Source organism: Dromiciops gliroides, chromosome 4 (assembly GCF_019393635.1).
Source record: "Dromiciops gliroides isolate mDroGli1 chromosome 4, mDroGli1.pri, whole genome shotgun sequence".
In the NCBI taxonomy this organism is placed as follows: domain Eukaryota; kingdom Metazoa; phylum Chordata; class Mammalia; order Microbiotheria; family Microbiotheriidae; genus Dromiciops; species Dromiciops gliroides.
The window spans coordinates 262,339,343-262,355,651 of record NC_057864.1 but is presented as its reverse complement, the minus strand read 5'-3'; the positions used below and the strand labels follow the sequence as shown (position 1 = coordinate 262,355,651).

The 16,309-nt window shown below is 38.8% G+C and overlaps 1 protein-coding gene across 1 annotated transcript in view; it reads left to right on the top strand.

Annotated features, from left to right (window-relative positions):
• The window catches only part of LOC122753514 (maestro heat-like repeat-containing protein family member 1), a 131,162-nt gene that overhangs the window by 68,262 nt on the left and 46,591 nt on the right, over positions 1-16,309 (top strand). The window contains exons 14-16 of the mRNA XM_044000904.1: positions 751-894; positions 3,391-3,510; positions 7,407-7,486. Coding sequence (XP_043856839.1) covers positions 751-894; positions 3,391-3,510; positions 7,407-7,486 — 344 coding nt within the window. The remainder of the gene's footprint in view (positions 1-750; positions 895-3,390; positions 3,511-7,406; positions 7,487-16,309) is intronic.

Sequence of the window (16,309 nt, the reverse complement as noted above, 5' to 3'; positions counted from 1 at the left end):
GTAAAAAGTTTAACTTTACCGAGTCTCTTATGATTTGTCTTTCATGTATACCTTTTTATACATCTCCTGAGTTTGAGTGTCAAATCTTCTTTTCAACTCTGGTCTTTTCATCAGGAATGCTTAAAAGTTCTCTATTTCATTAAGTATCCATTTTCCCTTGAAGGATCACATTCAGTTTTGCTGGGTAAATCATTCTAGGTTGTATTCCTAGCTCCTCTGCCTTCTGGGATATCATATTCTAAGTCCTCCATTCCTTTAACATGGAAGCTACTAAGTCAAGAAGCATTTATGAAGTGCCTGGTATGTTCTGGGCTTTGTGCTACATGCTTGGGATACAACAATGGCAAAAATTGTTCATTCTCTCAAAGGACTCTCAATATAAAGGGTGTATGTGTGTGTGTATATATGTATGTATACATGCATGTGTATATATGTGTGTATATATACATATATATGTACATTATTTAAATTAAATTATTATTTAATAGATATATATTATATTTTTATTTATTTATTTAAACTATGTACAAATAAGAAATACACTGGATAAATTGGATATAATCACAGAGTGTGGAAGAACATAGAATGGGTATAGGGTGCTTGTAATCATCACAGGGGACAGGTTGTGATAATGGTGGTAGTGTTGTCCAAATTGCAGAACACTGAAGCGTTTTCCTTTAGGAATGAAAAGACAATTCATTTCGCAGACATCTGATCTCTTATCCTTATGCTTTCCTCTGGAAATTCCAGGTGCCTACTTGCAAGGAAATGACTTGGCTCCTACTTCACAGTTATCAGAAGGTGCTTCTCCTAGTCCCCAAAGAGAGGCTACTTCCAATTGTGGAGACCGAAATCATCGAAAAGATAGTCAAATGCTTTGACACCAGCTGCCCAGTAAGTCAACTACTACAACCAAGTGCTTTACAAATTATATCAAATGAAGAAACCAAGGCAGCATTGAGGCTGGAGTCAGGAAAACCAAGGTTCAAATCTGGCCTCAGCTCTGTGACCCTGGGCAAGTCACTTACCTTTTCTCTCTCTCTGTTTCATTATTGATAAAATGGGGATAATATTAGTTCCTACCTCCCAGGTTTGTTGCAAAGATAAAAATGAGATAATATTTGTAAAGTATCATATAAATCTTAAAGCACTATATAAGTACTAGCTCTTATTATTCATTATTATTGTTAACGAACCATTAGCTGTGGTTTGCTCTAAGGAAGTCTAAACTGTCAGAAATAGTCTTAACAGTATTAGATGCCTTTCTATGAATCAAACATCACCAGATTGGCTTATGGAAGGGATAGGGAAAGTTAAAGATTCTAAAGGATGTTTTTGATCATTCATGGGTAGTAAAAGGGAAAGAATGAAAGATTTGATTTGAAGCCTAGTTCTGACATTTACTACCTGTAAGTCACTTATTTTCTCTGGACTGGTATCCTCTTCTGTATCAAACTTTAAGTGTAACGAGGGCTGCTAGGTGGCACAGTGGCTAGAGTGCCAGTCAGGAAGATTCATCTTCCTGAGTTCAAAACTAGCCTCAAACATTTACTAACTGGGTGATCCTGGGCAAGTCACTTCACCCTGTTAGCTTCAGTTTCAACAAAATGAACTGGAGTAGGAAATGGTGACCCACTCCAGCATCTTTGCCAAGAAAACCCCAAATGGGGTCATGAAGTGGAAACATGACTGAAAACTCAACAACCACCAACAACAACAATAAACAGACTCTGTACTATTACCAATCACTTTAACCTCCAGTGTTTCATTTAATTCTCACGACTACCCTATGAGGCAGGGAGGGCAATTATTGTTATCCCCATTTTCCAGATAAAGAAACTGATGGTCAGAGACATTGTGTGGTTTCAGGAGATGATTGAAGGAATGAGTGAAAAAACACTTAGTAAGTGCTTATGGTGTTTCAGACACTGTGTTAAGTGCTGGAGATACAAATATTAAAAAATAAAGATAGCCCCTGCCCTCTAGAAGCTTACATTCTGAAGGGAAAACAACATGTATAGGGGACTGATACCTACGGGGGCGGGGGCGGTGTTCCTCAAATAAGACACTCTGTCTCCTGATTCCATGCATTTTCACTGATCATCTCTTGTCTCCTATGCCTGGAATTCTCTTCCTTCTCATCACTCACCTCCTGGCTACCTTCAGGTCTCATCTAAAATCCCAGCCCTGCAAGAAGCCTTTCCTGGTAACCTGAATGCTAGTAGTTTCTTTCCTCTGAAATTACTCTCAGTTTGTCCTGTTTTATGTATTATTCTTCTGAATTCACTCTATAGTCTGGTTACATCAGTCTACTTATTATTCCTTGTTCATGACCCCCATTTTCCATCTCTGTGTTTTTGCACCAAGTGTCCCCAGACCTGGAAATCTTTCTCTCCTCACCTCTGCCTCATAATATTCCTATTTTACTTCAAGACTCAGCTCAAAGCCCATCTCCTTTAGGAAGTCTTTCCTGGTTCTCCAAGCTTCTAGTTCCTTTGTCTCTGAATTACCTTACATTTAGTCTCTTGATGGATGGATGGATGGATGAATGGATGGATATACGTATATATAAATATGTGTGTAAATCTGTGTGTCTATATATATATGTGTGTGTATGCACATACACTTCCATATATAGATATCTATCTATAGAGAGCAAGAGAGAGGGGGAGGAGAAAAAGAGGAGAAAGGGAGAGCAAGAACAAAAGCAAGAGAGACGGAGAGGGGCAGCTAGATGGCACAGTGGATAGAGCACCGGCCCTGGAGTCAGGAGTACCTGAGTTCAAATCCGGCCTCAGACACTTAACACTTACTAGCTGTGTGACCTTGGGCAAGTCACTTAACCCCAATTGCCTCACTTAAAAAAAAGAGAGAGAGAGAGAGAGTGAGAGCAAGAGAAGGGGTGGGGAAGGGAGTGCAGCAGCTAGGTGGTACAGTGGCTACAGCACCTTGCCTGGAGTTGGAAAGACCTGAGTTCAAATCTGGCCTCAGTCATGTACTAGCTGTGTGACTCTTGGTACGCAATTTAATCCTATTTGCCTCAGTTTCCTCATCTGTAAAATGAACCAGAGAAGGAATTGACAAACCACTTCAGTATCTTTGCCCTCCCCACAAAAATCCAAAATGGTCATGAAGAGTCATACATGATTAAAACAATTAAACACAAAACATACATACATATATACCTAAATATGTACATAAGTATATTAGAACATAAGCTCCCTGAGAGCAGGATCATGTTTTTACCTTTATCCCCACTGCTTAGCACAGGATGCGACTTAATAAATGCTTGTATACTAACAGGCTGACCTTAAACTGGGTCATGCTGCTTTCTTCAGGATTCTTTCTCCTTCTTTCCCTCCCTTTATGAATGACACCTTTGAACTGCAGGATGTACAGATCAGAAGAGAATTTATTCAGTCCCTCCTGATGGCTGGAGAAATAATGGCCCGGGGAAAGAGATTCTTTTTCAAAACAAATTTGAGGAGGGCAGCAACAGATCATTTGTTGGTAAGTGAGACTCTTCTATCGGGCAAGAAATCATTCTATTTTAAGGTTCTACCAAGCACAATGTGAAGTAACCCTTTTACCTCAGTTATTTACAGTGGGTGGGTCAGTCTGCACAAGGAGACTAGAGCGTTTACTTGGAGTTGGATAGACTTGGGGTTCAAATCCCTTTCTGACACTACTTTTATGACCCTGGGTAAGTCACTTTTCAAAACCTTAGGCAATCCTCCAAAACGTATTATTTACTAAGTTTTAGACTGTTAAAATGTAAGTGGAGCCAGGTCCACATGGATACAATTTACAGTGTGTATGTGTATAGCACAAGTACTTACTCTGGGGTTTCTTTGGTCTGGACTGCAGATTTCTTAGTACAGAGAACTCTCTAGTAAGAAAACTAGAAGAAAAAATAAATTTAGAAAAAAACTTAAAAATAAAAATAAAAATAGGGGACAGCCAGGTGGCACAGTGGATAAAAGCACTGGTCCTGGATTCAGGAGGACCTGAGTTCAAATCTGGCCTCAGACACTTGACACTTACTAGCTGTGTGACCTTGAGCAAGTCACTTAACCCTCATTGCCCTGCAAAAAGAAAAGAAAAGAAAACGGGAGATCAGCAACATAATCAGAGAATATCCTGGAATACTGAGACTTTAAGGACTTGCCCAGGGTCACACAGTCAGAAGATATCATAGGCAGATTTTGAACACAAATCTTTCTAATTTCAGGGCTTGTCTATCTCATTCATATATACCTGACTTTCTATTGAGAAGAGGCATTGGCTCTTTCCATATTTAATTAGGTAGCTAAGTGGCACAGTGTAAAAAGAGCTAGCCCTCAAGTCAGGAGGACCTGAGTTCAAAACCATCCTCAGGAGGCACTTATGAGTTGTGATCATGGCTAAGTCACTTACCTCCTCTTAACAGCCTCAGTTCCCTCGGTCTGTAAAACAGGGATGATAATAATAGCACCTACCTCCCAGATTGGGGTTTGATCCAGCTCTGATACTTAATATTTCTATGATCCTAGGTAGGTCATTTAACATCTCTCAGGCACAGTTTCTTCATCTGTATAGTAGCAGTGGTGGTAATGGTGGTGGTGGTAGTAGTAGTAGTAGTAGTAGTAGTAGTAGTAGTAGTAGTAGCAGTAGTAGTAGTAACTAGAACCATACTCTATCCATGACACAACCTAGGTGAAGGGGTGGGGGTTGGACAATGTGTCCTCTAAAGTTAACATTTATTAAGCACCTACTAGATTCTGCCTTGAAGTAACTAAGAGGGAAGAAAAGAGGGAAGAGATTTATTACATAGAAAAGAAAGCTGGGGGGGGGGGTGAGAAGCTTATGTCTACAAATATACAGATCCAGATTTTATCTCAGCAGTTGGCAATTCTCCTCTGACCTCACTATAGCTTTAGAATTTTGACCTTGGACCATACTTGTGGTTTCACAAGTATATAAGTTCCCAGGGAGAACCTTGCTCTACCAGTTCTGTTCTTCCATAACCTCCAAAATGTATAGTCTTAAAAAGTTGGCTGGGGCACTGAGAAGTTGTGATTTACCCACTGTCACACAGACATCACATGACAAAGGACAGGGACTTGAACCCAGGTGTTCCTCCCATGTAAAGGCATGCTAGAACTGAATGTTTCAAAAAGTTGTGCAATATGTCTTTGGTGGAGTTTAAAAAACAGAATCTGTTCTTATCTGATCTGGAATAGTGTGAACTGGAAAGCTGGGCTAATGTAGCAAGAAAGAAACCCGATGTAGCACTGTCCCCAGGAAACTGGGTCCCTCTCCCTGCCAGGCTTTACTTTGGGTGGCTTAACTGGTGGTGCTGAGGCAATGTCTTAGGAAGGGGAGAAAGAAAGCTCTAATGGGTAGTGCTAAAACCACTCTTATCAGCTGTCATAGAGATAGATAATATTATATAATATGCTAATAAATTATATTACATAATATGATTATGAGACTATTAAAATGACATTATTTTAAGACAAGGCACTTAAAGTCTCTATTTCTAATTTATAAAGTTGGGATGATACCACCTGTAGTGCCTGCCTCAAGGGATCAAAAAAGATTCAGTACAATTCAAAGAGCATTTATTAAGAGCTTGCTATTGTGCCTGGTATTGTGCTAGGTGCTAGGGAAACAGGGACAAGAGTGGAACAAAGACCATTTGTAGAAGGCATAGTAAATTTAAGAGGAAGGCAAGTAAACCTAAAAGTGCTATAGAAATGTCCCTTGTTATTATTAATATAATTCATAGGCCTCCCCAAACCCTGGGCTCACCCAGACTGGGCTGGACCTTGGGGCCTGACCCAAAAAGATTCATATTCTCCCTGTCACACACTATTCCTTGCCAGAATTTGCTCTGGGAGAATCTCCAAATATAGCTCATATCTATGTTCCTGGGAAGCTAGGTAGCAAAGTGCATAGATGGCCAAGCCTAGAGTCAGGAAAATCGAAGTTCAAATTTGACTTTTCGTTGGGCATAGAAATTTCCATTGAGGAACTACACACACACACACACACACACACACACACACAGAGAGAAAAGTAGATACTTGTTATTTGCTATTTGTTATTATTTTTGTTTGAATATTTAAATAAATGTATTTTAATGCGATTTGTTTCCTTCGTAATCCTATGAATTTTATTTTAGCAATTAAAAATTTGTATTCTGAAAATGGGAACTATAGGTTTCATTAGACTACTATGGGAGTCTCTGACATTAAAAAAGTCAAGAATTCCAGGCTTGGAGAGTTACCTGGGGCATAAGAAGTAAGTTACTTGCAGAAAGCTATATAGGTACTAAGATATAGGTAGGAAAACTCCGTTTTTCCTAACACCAAGACTGCTTCTGTATTTTATAATCTTGTGCATTATAGCTATCTATGTTGTTGTCATCCCCTTTATGAAATGAGAAGCTCCTGGAAGGAAGGCATTAGGCATTATCTATACTGCTTCTTGCCCTGCATACAGTAGGTGTTTAATAAATGTTTGTTGTATTATGTAGGACTGTATTGGAGAATAGAGAAGGGCAATGTGATAATCACTTGTTGTTGTTGTCGTTTGTCCTTCATTCTTTTTGGGGGGAGGGCATGGCAATGAAGGTTAAGTGACTTGCCCATGGTCACACAGCTAGTAAGTGTCAAGTGTCTGAGTCCAGATATGAACTCATGTTCTCCTGCATCCAGGGCCAGTGCTTTATCCACTGTGCCAACTAGCTGCCCCTATCCTTCATTCTCAAAGAGGACCATGACATCAGGATGATGTTATGACTTGCACTGAATTGGATTTAAGTGAGGGAGGGCTGTGGAAAATCACCAGCCTCACTCTCTCCTCCAGAGCCATCTGGGTCCAGTGGCAAGATATACATCAGAATAACTAGAGATGACCCCAGATATTTAAGGCAATGGGGTTAAGTGACTTGCCCAGGATCACACAGTGTCTGAGGTAAAATTTGAACTCAGGTCCTCCCAACTTCAGGACCAATGCTCTTATCCACTGTGCCACCTAGCTCCCCAACAAGCACTTTTACAAAGTGGTAGGTTCCTGGCCTTCCAGAAAGCTTTGATGTTTTTTCACGGAATCTTCTGAACCTGAGATTCTGGGTCAAATCACATTATGGCTAACAACATTCAAAGATCTTGGGAATCTTTTTTTCTCCTAATATTTGTCAAAAACAAACTGCACTGAGGATCAAATGATCTTGTTCCTCTGCTTATTGATTATTTTCTTTAAGTGGTTCAGTCTGAATTCATTCTGTTCTATCCTTTAAGAAATACATAGGAAAGACTTTTTTAAAGGAAACTTTTGTAGAGAGGAAGATAAGAACAGCGATGCCCAGTCAAACTTTGTTCTTTGTTGCTGTTTTTTCCTCCATGTTTTTTCTATACTAGCAAATACTGGCAGCAGAGTCCAAGGAGAACCCAGACACTTCATTGTGCCCAGATATCATGACAGCTCTGTCTTACTTGGGGTAAGTACATGGCCATAGAACAGAGTCTAACTATTCTTTTTCCAGGTGATTGCAGGAATCACCATAAGCTATTCCAGGCCTTGAGATACCAGTCAAAAAATTGTTCAGTTGTGTCCGACTCTTTGTGACCCCTTTTGGGGTTTTCTTGGCAAAGATAGTGGAGTGGTTTGCCATTTTTTTCTCTAGCTCATTTTACAGATGAGGAAACTGAGCCAAACAGGGTTAAGTGACTTGCCCAGGGTCACACAGACAATACGTCTCTGAGCAGGATTTGAATTCAGAAAGATTAGTCAAAAGTACCCTCAAATTAATTTGTAAACACAAATTCAGTTGGGAATAGAGAGGGGTGACAGAGCTCCAAGGACACAACAGAAATGCTTCAATGTAGCCATCTTCTGGTAACTATTTTAACTGATTATTTTGGCTAACTCAGTTATTTCCTAGAATCATAGATCTAGAGTTAGAAGGGACCTCAGAGGTCACCTAGTTCAACACCCTTCACTTTACAGAGGAGGAAACTGAGGCCCAAAGGATCTAATTAACTTGCCCCAAATCAATAAGAATCAGAAGCAAAATCTAAACTCAGATCCTCTTTAGAGACCAGGTATTTCCCTCTGTACTATTAGACTAATAAGAAAGTTTTAAGTGCTCTCTGAAATGAAGCATCCTCATTGCAGTTATGTGGTACAAAGTGTCGACTTTCAAGTCAGAAGATCTAAGTTTGAATTCTGACTCTGCCATTTACTACCTGCATAAACTTCAGGGTCAGCTAGGTGATTAAGTGGATAGAGCAACAAGCCTGGAGTCAGGAAGACCTGAGTTCAAGTTTGACCTCAGAAAATTAACTGCTATATGACCCTAGGCAAGTAACTTCACACTGTTTGCCTCAGTTTCCCAAGCTGGGAAAGGAAATAGCAAACCACTCTAGTATCTCTGCCAAGAAAACCTCAAATGGAGTCACAAAGAGTCAGACACTTCTGAACAACAAATGTTAAGGTGCTCTATAAATGTCTTTGTTATTGCTGGAGGCAACAAGGTAAGGTGGAGACAGAATTGGCTTTGAAACAAAAGGAACTGTGTTTGACTTCTAAGCCTGTGTGTCTGGGCAAATCACTTAACTAATCTGGATCTCCTTTTCCTCAAATGAAAGGGTGGTACCCCATGACTCTTTTTGTTTGGTTTGGTTTTGATTTTGGTTTTGGTTTTTGGTTTGTTTTGGTTTGGGGTTTTTTTCTGCAGGACTATGAGGGTTAAGTGATTTACCCAGGGTCACACAGCTAGTAAGTGTCACGTGTCTGAGGCCATATTTGAACTCAGGTCCTCCTAAATCCAGGGCCAGTGCTCTATCCACTGTGCCACCTAGCTGCCCCCTCCATGATTCTTAAGGTACTATCCTGCCCTAAAGCTGTGATCCTATTTTTGGTATTACTAATCTCAAAAACAAATATATCTATGCAATTTCCTACTCTCCTCAAATGATGATTTAAATGATCATGTGCTGTTAAGGGAACACGTACAACAAGTAGGAAACATCCTAGATATTTGTGATGGCCCCATCAATTGCAGAATTTTTAAAGTTGTTAGATCTCAAAATCCTCTCTCTGAAGAAGGGGCACTTCACCTTTTTTCTTTCATGGACTACCCTGGAAGTCTAGTAAAGCCTATGGATCCCTTCGTAGATCAAGAGTTTTAAATGCATAAAATAAAATACAGACCAAGGTTTTAAATGCATAAAATAAAACACAAGCATAGAAAGGAGGAGGGAACACACATTTATTTTTTATTTCATTTTATTCTTTCTTTTTTTCTTTAGTTTTTTTCTTATTTCATTTTTTGGGTTTTGTTTTGTTGGTTTTGTTGTTTTGTTTTTGTGGGGCAATGAGGGTTAAGTGACTTGCCTAGGTTGCACAGCTATTAAGGGTCAAGTGTCTGAGGCTGGATTTGAACTCAGGTCTTCCTGTCTCCTGGACCAACACTCTATCAACTGCACCATCTCCCTGCCAAAGGAAACCAAGCATACTGAAATACAGCTAGCAGATTTTTTTATAAACAATTCCCAGACCTAGGTTAAGGACCCCCACTCTAAGGGGTACAATCTAGGAATAAAGCCAGGATTCCCTAATCTCTGAATATCTAGGTGGCACAGTAGATAAGGCACTGGTCCTGAAGTTGAGAGGAACTGAGTTCAAATCTCACCTCAGACAATTACTAGCTGTGTGACCCTGGGCAAGTCATTTAACCTCAATTGCCAGTGGATCCAGATGGGTATAGAGGAGAGAGTGAAGTTGGTGACCTTGTACAGCCCTACCTCACTTAAATCCAATTCAGTGGAAGTCATGACATCACCTGATGCTAAGGTTCTCTTTGGAAAGAAGGACAAATAGCAATGAGTATCTGAATTAGAAGGGATGCAATTCTCATGACTCCCTCAGCTTCTATTAACATTTCTATATGTGTGGTACATCTCCTCTTTCTTTGATCTTTTTTGTAGTATATACCTGGTGATGTTAACTCCAGGTAAAAGGGCACACAAGGTCTAATAGTTTTGGGCATAGTTCCATATTACTTTCCAGAATGGTTGGACTCTACCAACAATGCACTGGCACACCTATTTTCCCACATCCTGAATAAGTAAATTAGTTTGGTAGTATTGTTATTTTATTATATTGGCTCAGCCTATACATGAGCAATTAATATATCTTCATTTATTTAGATATTTTTATTTGTGCAAAGAACATTTTGCCAAAGAGTATTTTACTCCCTGTAGTTATTTTGAGTGGAATTTATCTCTTACTGCAGGATTTCATTGGTAATATAAAGAAATGCTAATGATTTATATGGGTTTATTTTATATCCTATAACTTTGCTGAAGTTGTTTATTGTTTCAATTATTTTTAGTTGTTTCTTTAGAGTTCTCTAAATAAGACAACATATCATCAGCAAAGAGTGATAATTTTGCTTCCTCATTGTTTATGTTTATTTCCTCAATATATTTTCCTTTTTTTATTGCTATTGCTACCATTTCCAGTAAAATATTGAATAGTAATGGTGATAATGGACATCCTTGCTTCACCTCTGATCTTATTGGAAAAGTTTATCCTCATTACATAAAATTCTAGCTTTTGGTTTTAGATAGATACTTCTTATCATTTCAAGGAAAATTCCATTTATTCCTATGCTTTTTAGTGATTTTTTTAAAAATAGGAATTGGCATTATATTTTTTCAAAATATTTTCACATATTGCAACTATTATGATTTTTGTTGTTTTTGTTATTAATATGAACAGTTATGCTTAGAGTTCTAATATTAAACCAGCTCTACATTCCTGGTACAAATCCAGCCTGATTATAATGTCTGATCTCTAAGATATCACTACTAGGTAATTTATACTAGTATTTTGCTAGTATCCTTCATTGTATAAACTCTTCATTGTACAACCTATTTTGAGATAATTTTGCCCATTTGTCCTCTCTTTTCTCCCCCCATCAACTAGTGAAATTTCTCTTCCATTATTGTTTTGAGAATAGAATTAAACATAATAAAATCACATCTGGGTCCACTGTCTTGTTAGATTCCCTCTGAGACCTCTGGTGATGATAAAATTCTGAGGTGCTATAGGTGTCATCTCCCTATATAAAAATATAAGCAGTTTAACCTCATTTACTCAATTATGATTTCTTTTTTTTTTCAGGGCAATGAGGATTAAGTGACTTGCCCAGGGTCACACAGCTAGTAAGTGTCAAGTGTCTGAGGTCAGATTTGAACTCAGGTCCTCCTGAATACAGGGCCGGTGCTTTATCCACTGTGCCACCTAGCTGCCCCTCCCTTATGATTTCTCACTCATGTTTACCTTTTTTATGCTTCTTTACAGTGTTATGTTTGAATGTCAAATTTTTCTGTTCAACTCTGGTTTTTCATCAGCTTGAAAGTCCTCCTGTTGCATTAAATGCCCATATTTTCCCTCTGTACTATTATACTTAGTTTTGCTCAATAGGTTATTCTTGGTTATAAACCTACATCCAGCTAAGTGATGCTGTAGATAGAGCACAAGGCCCTGAGTCAGAAAAACCTGAGATCAGATTCAGCCTTGGACACTTAATAGCTGCATGACCTTGTGCAAATCTCTTAACTTCTATTTGCTTCATTATCCTCAATTATAAAATAAAATAATAATAATACTCTACCTCCTAGGATTGTTTTGGGGATAAATTGGGATAATATTTGTAAAGCACTTAGCATAGTGCCTGCCACATAGTAGCACCATGTAAACATTATTATTAATTATATCTTTTGCCTTTTGAAATATCATATTCCATTATTTAGCATGGCTGAATGAAGATTATCACCTTCATTCATTTAGCATGGCTGCTAAATCCTGTATGATTCTGACTCAGAGTCCACATTATTTGAATTCCCTTTTTTCTGACCACTTGTTTTCTTCTACCTGAGAGTTTGGGATTTTTTATATAATATTCCTGATAATTTTCATTTTGAGGTTTTTTTCAGGAGGTGACATGGATTTTTTTTTAAAAGATTGTATTTTTAATTTTTATTCATTCATTCATTCATTTAATTAATTAATTAAATTTCTTTTTGGTGAGGCAAGGGTCACACTGCTAGTAAGTATTAAGTGCCTGAGGTCAGATTTGAACTCAGGTCCTCCTGACTCCAGGGCCAGTGCTCTATCCACTGCGAAACCTAGCTGCCCCTTTAATTTTATTTTAATAATGACAGCAAATACCCAGTCATCTTGAATCTCTCTATCTCTGTCTGTCTGTCTGTCTTGACATGGATTTTTTAAATTTCAATTTTGTCATCGGGTTCTATGATATTTTTATGATCTATTGCAATAAGATGTAGAGGCTCTTTTTTTGTTCATGACTTTCAGGTAGTCAATACAATAATCTCAATTTGTTTTCAAGGTCAGTTGTATTTCCTATTAGATATGTCTTATTTTCTTCAGTCCTTTGACTTTGTTTTATTGTTTCTTGATGTCTCATAGAGTAATTTGCTTCCATTTGGCTACTTCTAATTTTAAAGGAGCAATTTTCTTCAGTAAGATTTTATACCTCAGGGTGGAGCCAATATGGCAGAGAAAAGGCTGTGACTCTCAGAGCTCTCAACACAAACTATCCACATACCTTCAAAAAATACCATAAGACAATTCTTGGAGCAGCAGAACCCACAAAAGAACAGAAAGAGACCATTTTCCAGCCAAAGACTTCTTAAAAGGGAGACAGGGAAGGTCTGTGGAACCAGGCTAAGAGAGGAGCACAGCACACAGTGCTTATCCAGCTCCAGGCAGGCTGCACCTCCAGAGCCTGGGAACCATCAGGTTCAGCCTCTACTTCTGAAATTCAGCTCATGGAGCAGTGAGAGGTTCCAGTGGTTGGCCAGGGGGAAATAGCTGCAGTCTCTGCTAGAACAAAGGCAGAGCGCTCATATCTAAAACCAGTGGCCCAGTGGGGGGGGGGGGGCACAGATACACCAAGCTTTCAATTATAGAGAAATATATTTCAATCAGACTTCTGCTTCCAGGTTAAAGAGCAAGCAGCCCCGTGGTTACTTACAGGCCAGGCAGAATGAGCTTCTCATTAAATCATACTCCCTGGGACTCCCTATAGCTTGGGACAGTGCATCCTCAAAGCAGGACTCTACTGTAAGAAGGAGTTAAAAGTCAAAAAATAGGCAGGCAAAATGAGCAGGCAAAGAAAGCAGTGGACCATTGAAAGTTTCTTTGGTGACAAGGTAGATCAAAATACACCCTCAGAAGAAAATAACAAAGTCAAAGCTCCTATATCCAAAGCTTGCAAGAAAAATATGAATTGGTCTCAGGCCATCGAGGCACTTAAAAAGGATTTTGAAGATAAAGTTAGAGAGGTGGAGGAAAAAATGGAAAGAGAAATGAGAGTGATGAAGGAGGGTCATGAAAAAAAAGTCACCAACTTGAAAAGCCAAATTAGCCAAATGGAAAAGGAGGTACAGAAGCTCTCTGAAGAAAGTCTTTGCTTAAGAATTAGGATAGAGCAAATAGAAACTAATGACTTTATGAAAAATCAAGACACAATAAAGCAAATACAAATGAATAAAATAATAGAGGACAATATGAAATAGCTCCTTGGAAAAACAGCTGACCTGGAAAATAGATCCAGTACAGATAAATTGAAAATCATTGGACTACCTGAAAACCATGAACAAAATAAGAGCTTAGACATCATCTTCCAAGAGATTGTCAGGGAAAATTGCCCCGATATTCTAGAATCAGAAGGTAAAATAGAAATTAAAAGAATCCACCAATCACCTCCTGAAAGAGATCCAAAAAGAAAAACTCTCAGGGATATTATAGCCAAATTCCAGAGCTCCCAGGTCAAGGAGAAAATATTGCGAGTAGCTAGAAAGAAGCAATTAAAATACTGTGGAACCATAGTAAAGATAGCACAAGATCCTTCAGATTCTACATTAAAAGACTGGAGGACATGGAATATGATATTCCAGAGGGCAAAGGAACTGGGATTACAACCCAAAATCACCTACCCAGCAAAACTGAGTTTAATCTTTCAGGGGAAAAATGGGACTTCAATGAAAAAGAGGACTTTCAGGAATTTGTGATGAAAAGACCTAAGCTGAATAGAAAATTTGACTTTCAAATGCAAGACCCTAGAGAAGCATAAAAAGGTAAACAGGAAAAAGAAATCATGAGGGATTTTAAAAGGTTAAACTTTTTACATTCCTACATGGGAAGATGATACTTCTAACTCAAGAATTCTCTCAGTATGAGGGCAGCTGAAAGGAATATACTTAGAGGGCACAGGTGTGAATTGAATATGAAGAGATGATATATGTAAAGCATTTATTTTTTGTTTATCCTTGTTTTTGCAGGACAGAGAGGGTGGGGTGGCTTATGTCTGGGGCTGGATATGGGCTTGGGGCCTCCTGGGTCCAGGGCTGGTGTTTTGTCCACTGTGTCACCTAGATGCCCCATGATGACATCTTTAAAGTAAAGTTAAGGGGTAAGAGGAATACACTGGAAGAAAGGGAAAGGGAGAGGTGGAATGGGGAAAAGTAGCTTACATAAAAGAAACAAGAAAAAGCTTATGGAGTGGAGAGGAAGATGGGGAAGGAGCAGGGAGTGAGTGAGACTTACTCTCATCAGAATTGGCTCAAAGAGGGAATAACATACACACTTTAGTGGTTATAGTAATATATCTTGCCCTGCAGGAAAGTGGGAGGGGAAGGGGATAAGGGGGGAAAGGTGAAGGAAGGGAGGCCAGATTGGGGGAGGGGGAAGTAAAAAGCAAAACACTTTTGAGGAGGGATGGGGTAAAAGAAGATAGAAAACAGTAAATATCAAGGGGAGGGAATAGTAATACAGTTAGTAATAGTAACTGAAAGAAATGATAAGCAGGATACTATCAGAAGGACTATGAAAAATGCAATTCATCTACAGAGAAAGAACTGATGATATCTGAATACAGATTGAAGTATAATTTTTTTTGTAAGTTCCTCTTTCTAAAGTTATTTTGTCTGTTTTCTTTCACAACCTGACTAATGTGGAGATGTTTTGCATGACTGCAAGTGTATAACTTATATTAAATTGCTTGATTTCTTAGGGAGGGGTGGAGAGAATAGGAAGAAAAAGATTGGAACACAAAGTTTTAAAAAATCAATGTGAAAAATTGGGTTTTATTTTTTTTTATGTGTAACTAGGGGAAAACGCTAAATAAAAAAAATTGTACTTCTTCTGCCAGACTTTAAATCTTTTTTCCAAATTTCTCATTTGAATTATAATTTTTTTTTGTTTGCTTCTAAGAATTCTTGGTGAACTTATATCCAATCTTCATTTTCCCTTGAGGCTTTGATTGTGGCTGATTTCAAGTCGGTGTCTTCTTCTGGGTTTGTGTCTAGAAGTTCAACTCTTTCTCCTCCTCTTTCTTCTTCTTCTTCTTCTTCTTCTTCTTCTTCTTCTTCTTCTCCTCCTCCTCCTCCTCCTCCTCCTCCTCTTCCTCCTTCTCCTCCTCTTCCTTGTCCTTCTTCTCTTTGTCCTTCTCATTCTTTCAGCCTATTCTTAACTTTGAACTTTGTGTTGGTGCTAGAATATGTACACTTCTGGGAATTGGGGGATGTCTTTCCCAAGCTTCTGTCTTTTTACATCTTCTACTGCTTCCATAACTCAGTCTGGAAGACTGCAAGTTTTAAATGCTCCGAAAAAGGTGTGATCCAAGAAGATCCCTATTCACTGTTTATGCTCTCCAAATTCCTGACCTAGGAATATGTCTGTTGCTTTGTGTATTTTAGTAGATTGCTACTGTTCCCAGTTAGTGTTTACTCACCGAGAGGTTTTGCATATTCAGAGGAACTGAATTTTGGACTTCTCTTTGGTCCTGGACTCCTGCCTTGGGTAGCCTCATGTGCTGTCCTAAAGGCTAGAACTGAGACTCCACTAGAACTAGAACTGAGACTCTGCTCTATTCCTGAACTCAGAACCACATGACTACATTTCCAGAATTTGTTCCTTACTCAGTATACATGTAGGGCCCATGCTCATATCCCTCCCCTTGTGCCCTGGTTCTGTGACCCAGAATTGAGAATGAGCAACAGAACTGCTAAATGGTACTCATTCCTGAACCCAATTCAAGTAAAGGGATCCCTTGAAGATGACTTTTGGTCCACTTGCTGGCTGAGTTAGGCTAAAATACTTCCTTTCTCTCCCCACCACATTAATTCTATCCCTAAAACCTGGATCTCTAAGGCTCTTTTGACCACACTGCCTCCATGCTGATTTGATGGTTCAAGCGGCCCTCTGAGGGAGGGGGTGCAGGTAC